Genomic DNA, 7,500 nt, shown 5'->3' with positions numbered 1-7,500 from the left:
GTGTGTGTACACACCTGGAAGCCCATTGGCCAGTGCACCAGGTAGAGGTCGTGTGTATAAGTGTGTGTGTGTGTGTGTGTGTGTGTGTGTGTGTGTGTACACACCTGGAAGCCCATTGGCCAGTGCACCAGGTAGAGGTCATGTGTGTGTGTGTGTGTGTGTGTGTTTGTACCTGGAAGCCCATTGGCCAGTGCACCAGGTAGAGGTCATGTGTGTGTGTGTGTGTGTGTGTACCTGGAAGCCCATTGGCCAGTGCACCAGGTAGAGGTTGTGTGTATAAGTGTGTGTGTGTGTGTGTACCTGGAAGCCCATTGGCCAGTGCACCAGGTAGAGGTTGTGTGTATAAGTGTGTGTGTGTGTGTGTGTGTGTGTACCTGGAAGCCCATTGGCCAGTGCACCAGGTAGAGGTCATGTGTGTGTGTGTGTGTGTGTGTGTGTGTACCTGGAAGCCCATTGGCCAGTGCACCAGGTAGAGGTCGTGTGTGTGTGTGTGTGTGTGTGTGTGTGTGTGTGTGTGTGTACCTGGAAGCCCATTGGCCAGTGCACCAGGTAGAGGTCATGTGTATAAGTGTGTGTGTGTACCTGGAAGCCCATTGGCCAGTGCACCAGGTAGAGGTCATGTGTATAAGTGTGTGTGTGTACCTGGAAGCCCATTGGCCAGTGCACCAGGTAGAGGTCATGTGTGTGTGTGTGTGTGTGTGTGTGTACCTGGAAGCCCATTGGCCAGTGCACCAGGTAGAGGTCCAGGTAGTCGAGCTGCAGGTCGCTCAGGGTCTTCTGACACGCCCCCTTCACTGCGGCCCTATCGAAGAAGGTGCACCACAACTGGGGGGAGGAGTTAAAATCAGCATCCACCAATCAAACACGGCTACACATCAATCAAACAAGGCTACCACAACCTTCTATCAGGGGCAACTGTACCCCCCCTCCCCCCCCCATACACACACACACACACACACACACACACTCACCTTGCTGACGACGAAGAGGTCCTCTCTCTTCACTACCCCGTCTGTGATCATGGCGTGGATCCCCTGACCGACCTCCGTCTCGTTCTGGTAGACGTAGGCGCCGTCGATATGCCGGTAACCGGCGGCGATAGCAGCCTTGACCGCCTCCGCGACTTTACCGGGGGGAGACTGCACGGACAACAGGAGACAGAGGACCCTCGCCCATCAGAAACACGCACCAGACTCACTCAAGCACCTGTACCGTGAGCTCGCCATCGTACACACCTGTACCGTGAGCTCTAAAGCCATCGTTTACACACCTGTACCGTCAGCTCTAAAGCCATCATACACACCTGTACCATGAGCTCTAAAGCCCTACACACCTGTACCGTGAGCTCTAAAGCCATCATACACACCTGTACCGTCAGCTCTAAAGCCATCATACACACCTGTACCGTGAGCTCTAAAGCCCTACACACCTGTACCGTGAGCTCTAAAGCCATCATACACACCTGTACCGTCAGCTCTAAAGCCATCATACACACCTGTACCGTGAGCTCTAAAGCCCTACACACCTGTACCGTGAGCTCTAAAGCCATCATACACACCTGTACCGTCAGCTCTAAAGCCATCATACACACCTGTACCGTGAGCTCTAAAGCCATCGTTTACACACCTGTTCCGTGAGCTCTAAAGCCATCATACACACCTGTACCGTGAGCTCTAAAGCCATCGTTTACACACCTGTACCGTGAGCTCTAAAGCCATCGTTTACACACCTGTACCGTGAGCTCTAAAGCCATCATACACACCTGTACCGTGAGCTCTAAAGCCATCATACACACCTGTACCATGAGCTCTAAAGCCATCGTTTACACACCTGTACCGTGAGCTCTAAAGCCATCATACACACCTGTACCGTGAGCTCTAAAGCCATCGTTTACACACCTGTACCGTGAGCTCTAAAGCCATCGTTTACACACCTGTACCGTGAGCTCTAAAGCCATCATACACACCTGTACCGTGAGCTCTAAAGCCATCGTTTACACACCTGTACCATGAGCTCTAAAGCCATCATACACACCTGTACCGTGAGCTCTAAAGCCATCATACACACCTGTACCGTGAGCTCTAAAGCCATCATACACACCTGTACCGTGAGCTCTAAAGCCATCGTTTACACACCTGTACCGTGAGCTCTAAAGCCATCGTTTACACACCTGTACCGTGAGCTCTAAAGCCATCGTTTACACACCTGTACCGTGAGCTCTAAAGCCATCATACACACCTGTACCGTGAGCTCTAAAGCCATCGTTTACACACCTGTACCGTGAGCTCTAAAGCCATCGTTTACACACCTGTACCGTGAGCTCTAAAGCCATCATACACACCTGTACCGTCAGCTCTAAAGCCATCGTTTACACACCTGTACCGTGAGCTCTAAAGCCATCATACACACCTGTACCGTGAGCTCTAAAGCCATCGTTTACACACCTGTACCGTGAGCTCTAAAGCCATCGTTTACACACCTGTACCGTGAGCTCTAAAGCCATCATACACACCTGTACCGTGAGCTCTAAAGCCATCGTTTACACACCTGTACCGTGAGCTCTAAAGCCATCGTTTACACACCTGTACCGTGAGCTCTAAAGCCATCGTTTACACACCTGTACCGTGAGCATTGTGGGTGGGTGGATGTTGCGTGCGTGGTGGACGATGTGCGGGATTCTCTTTTCGGGTTTAACTGGGTAACCTATTCCGACGCACCTGTCCCCACAAAAGAGGTGTGTAAAAGCGTTTTGTAAACCCTCTATAGTATAATCATTTATATCACCATTGATATACTTATTAATACTTAATATGACTTACAGTAATACTAACACACTTTATTTCTCTTCCCTTTCCCTATACCTCACCTGTGAGGTAAACCATTACCAGCCATCAACCATCTCTGTGCCTGTCCCTCATCACACCTGAAGTCACATCCCTGACTGCCCTACCATTGCCATCGCCATCCCTATGACTGCCCTACCATCGCCTGCTGTGGTTCCCTGCCCGAATCTTTGGCCCACGCATCCTAGCGACCCATCACTTTCCGAAATAACTAATGGATTACTAATGGACAATTTATTCCTTACACTGGACTTTTTGAACTTTCATTGTCATTGTAACTTTCAAACTACAAAATGACTTTACTGTAACTGACCCCAGGCAGATGGGTTGGGCCCTTGAGTCGTGGATCTGTCTGAGGTTTCTTCCTATATGTATCTCCAATTCTAGGGAGTTTTTCCTTGCCCCTGTTACTCATGGGCTCTCTTTGAATGTCTCTTTGAACGCTCTGTAAAGCGCCCTGAGACATATGTAATGTTTTGGCGCTCTATAAGTGAAATTAAATTAAATCAATTTCAATTAAATTGAAATTGAAAATTATTGCGCGCTGCGTGAAGTCAAACAACACTCACTTACATGGCACAGTTACATTAGCCAATAGTCCAAGCGTACCGCGGACTACCACAGCGAAATACCCTTCAAGATAACTAGCCTACATTAAATCCTGCATGATGTTAACTTGGTTGTGTGTGAGGACACGTTGCAGCATATTCCTGCTGGTCAAGCGAGGACACATTAAAAATAGCGACAGCGCTAAAATGGTTTCACACACACACAGCCGCGATGTAACTTACTTCACGGTAATGTGAGCGCGATTAATTTACACCCAGCAAGAGCGCGACGTACACACGGAACTCGACACACAACTCTTATTAACGCATTTCCCTCATGCACATAAGCATAACGCGGTGTCTTAACACTAACACAATACTGATATATTGCGAAAGGTGACTTAAATGAGTTAACTTTGCAATGGAACAAGAGGAAGTGGGCACTCCTGTCAAACACACTACATTCATGTTAGCGAGGCTAACCATTAATTTCACTTACCTTCCACGTACCCAGACCGACTATGGGCATTTCTGTGCCAGTATTCAACTTAACTGAAGTTGCCATTATGAAAAGAGAAAATGCCAAACGGCGCTTCTGACTTCTGAAAAACCGAAACTCGGACGGCCGCCGTTTGCTCTCTCCGGGAACCTAGATCGCCTCGGAACTGAAGTGTCTGTGATCGATTGTTTTTGTCTGTGTGCCATTTCGGTCAAATAAGGTTACCAACGACGCGACCTTTCAGCTTCAGCAGAGTCTGTTCTGCTGAGCATCTTTTACCAGGGCAGAACAAAAGGCAGGGGAAATGGACTGCATTTATAACATCAGGGCAGAACAAAAGGACATGGGAAATGGACTGCATTTATAACATCAGGGCAGAACAAAAGGACATGGGAAATGGACTGCATTTATAACACCCTGGCCGCCCCATGCGCTTTGCATTATCGTGTCTCACGTTAACCCATTCACAATGTGACAATATTAGGCTACAAGGTTACACTGAACTTCATTGTGTACACACTGGAACACATGAAGTAGCCTACAGTGTAGCATCCTTACAGTATTGTAGCCTAACTTGTGTTATTGATGTGTGTGTGCATTGTCGTTTTAGTGAGGCAGTTATGAAATGATGAGCTCGTCTGCTGTAATATATGAGACACGTTCTTGCCTCCGGGGAACCTGCTCCGTGACACGGTTGAACGGGTGTGCACAGCACACAGTAAACCGCGCGTATGCCGCGTCCAGCTCATAGCTATCGGGCTGTGGCCGCCTGGCCGCTCGCAGGCGTTTTCATGGTTTATAATCCGTCCGCGTCAGGATCCAATACACCCTCCTTATCACGATGGTCCAGTGCTGTTAGAGATGCAGTGGGGGGACTATTTGACCCCATGCTAAACTTGACTAAAAGAAGAATATAAAATCATCTTTCGATTTTAATGCCTTAATTAAAAAATAAAAAAAAATCCAATCTTTAAGGACAACCATTTTCTTTATGATTGAAAAATGTATCGTAAATAAATAAATATTCTTCCTTAAATACAGGGGGCATAGGTATTTGACCCCTATGTTAAATTCCCATAGGAGCAGGAGTATTTTTATATTTCTTTATTTTTAAAGGCCAGCTATTTCATGGATCCAGGATACTATGCATCCTGATAAAGTTCCCTTGGACTTTGAGGTTAAAATAGCCCCTCATCATCACATACCCTTCACCATAGCTAGTGATTGGCCTGGTGCTATTTCAATTAGCCTGTTAACCCCACATCATGGTCTCTACGGCATGGTCTCTGGTCTCTACTGCGTGGTCTCTAGTCTCTATGGCGTGGTCTCTGGTCTCTACAGCGTGGTCTCTGGTCTCTACTGCGTGGTCTCTACTGCGTGGTCTCTACGGCGTGGTCTCTACGGCGTGGTCTCTGGTCTCTATGGCGTGGTCTCTGGTCTCTGGTCTCTACGGCGTGGTCTCTAGTCTCTACAGCGTGGTCTCTATGGCGTGGTCTCTGGTCTCTATGGCGTGGTCTCTGGTCTCTACAGCGTGGTCTCTGGTCTCTACAGCGTGGTCTCTAGTCTCTATGGCGTGGTCTCTGGTCTCTACAGCGTGGTCTCTGGTCTCTACTGCGTGGTCTCTACTGCGTGGTCTCTACGGCGTGGTCTCTGGTCTCTATGGCGTGGTCTCTGGTCTCTGGTCTCTACGGCGTGGTCTCTAGTCTCTACAGCGTGGTCTCTGGTCTCTACAGCGTGGTCTCTGGTCTCTACAGCGTGGTCTCTGGTCTCTACAGCGTGGTCTCTGGTCTCTACAGCGTGGTCTCTGGTCTCTACAGCGTGGTCTCTGGTCTCTACAGCGTGGTCTCTGGTCTCTACGGCGTGGTCTCTGGTCTCTACGGCGTGGTCTCTAGTCTCTATGGCGTGGTCTGGTCTCTGGTCTCTACATCGTGGTCTCTAGTCTCTATGGCGTGGTCTCTGGTCTCTACAGCGTGGTCTCTAGTCTCTATGGCGTGGTCTCTGGTCTCTATGGCGTGGTCTGGTCTCTGGTCTCTACAGCGTGGTCTCTAGTCTCTGGTCTCTATGGCGTGGTCTCTGGTCTCTGGTCTCTACAGCGTGGTCTCTAGTCTCTATGGCGTGGTCTGGTCTCTGGTCTCTACAGCGTGGTCTCTAGTCTCTATGGCGTGGTCTCTGGTCTCTACAGCGTGGTCTCTGGTCTCTACGGCGTGGTCTCTGGTCTCTACGGCGTGGTCTCTGGTCTCTACAGCGTGGTCTCTGGTCTCTACGGCGTGGTCTCTGGTCTCTATGGCGTGGTCTCTGGTCTCTACAGCGTGGTCTCTGGTCTCTACGGCGTGGTCTCTGGTCTCTACGGCGTGGTCTCTGGTCTCTACGGCGTGGTCTCTGGTCTCTACGGCGTGGTCTCTGGTCTCTACAGCGTGGTCTCTATGGCGTGGTCTCTATGGCGTGGTCTCTGGTCTCTATGGCGTGGTCTCTGGTCTCTATGGCGTGGTCTCTGGTCTCTACAGCGTGGTCTCTGGTCTCTACGGCGTGGTCTCTGGTCTCTACGGCGTGGTCTCTGGTCTCTACGGCGTGGTCTCTGGTCTCTACGGCGTGGTCTCTGGTCTCTATGGCGTGGTCTCTATGGCGTGGTCTCTGGTCTCTATGGCGTGGTCTCTGGTCTCTGGTCTCTACAGCGTGGTCTCTAGTCTCTAGGTCTGTGGCCATTTTAGTTCTGCAGTAAACCTGCTATTCAGATAAGCTGCAGCTTCAGTGCATCTAATGCACGGGTGGCATTGTCACAATATGTAATATCACACACTTAAAGGTGAGCTATGCATATTTTTTAGCTTCATTTGCCTTAACTAATCAGCTTCAAAGTCATTGGGATGGTTATTTGACTTATTTAGAGTTGAATGATGGCTGTCCTGCATCCCCCTAGCGCCTCTGAGCAGGAAAAACACAAATGCAAGTTTGTGCCACTGGGACAGAAAGTCTCTCGCGATCATGCTCATGAAAAGGCAGACTGACCGATTGAGGAGTTTTGTAAAATATACACACTAAAGCTGTAGGGAAGCTCTGCAGAGAAATCTGCAAGCATAAAACGAGCGAAAACAAAAAGCCAAAGCAAAACCGGCGATGAAATCGGCAAAACTGCATAGTTTCCCTTTAAAACACAATGCCAACATGTGCACCTGCATCAATAGGACACATGTAATAAGAAGTGTTTGTTCCAATACTTTGCCGAAGTGGCCTCTCTCTTTTGTGAAGGAACATAAAGTGGCTATGTCTCCGTGACGTTAAATCACCATGACGTTAACTCACTGTGACGTTAAAGGAACATAAAGTGGCTATGTCTCTGTGACGTTAAAGGAACATAAAGTGGAACTCCAGAGTAAACAACACACAATGCTTATTTGTCATTTTCTGACCAAATGAATATTATTATAAAAAACATTTCAGCATAATCTGCACACCACGTACATTACACAGTCATGTAACCATGGTAACAGGGAGTAAAGATGTAATGTGTTGGTAGAAGCACCCACTTATAGGACCATAACTCATGACATCATCGACTCATGACATCATCAACTCATGACATCATATCTTCAGTTCGTCTGCCTCATGAGAC

The 7,500-nt window shown here is 48.7% G+C and overlaps 1 protein-coding gene across 1 annotated transcript in view; it reads right to left on the bottom strand.

Moving 5' to 3' along the window:
- The window catches only part of LOC134062368 (aldo-keto reductase family 1 member B1-like), a 12,029-nt gene extending 7,944 nt beyond the window's left edge, over positions 1-4,085 (bottom strand). Inside the window, exons 1-3 of the mRNA XM_062518358.1 lie at positions 3,891-4,085; positions 972-1,139; positions 709-825 (exon numbers count right to left, since the gene is read on the bottom strand). Coding sequence (XP_062374342.1) covers positions 709-825; positions 972-1,139; positions 3,891-3,956 — 351 coding nt within the window. The 5' untranslated portion in view covers positions 3,957-4,085. The remainder of the gene's footprint in view (positions 1-708; positions 826-971; positions 1,140-3,890) is intronic.
- Positions 4,086-7,500: the final 3,415 nt, after the last annotated feature.

Source organism: Sardina pilchardus, chromosome 17 (genome assembly GCF_963854185.1).
Source record: "Sardina pilchardus chromosome 17, fSarPil1.1, whole genome shotgun sequence".
In the NCBI taxonomy this organism is placed as follows: Eukaryota; Metazoa; Chordata; class Actinopteri; order Clupeiformes; family Clupeidae; genus Sardina; species Sardina pilchardus.
This window is presented reverse-complemented; position numbering and strand designations above follow the sequence as displayed.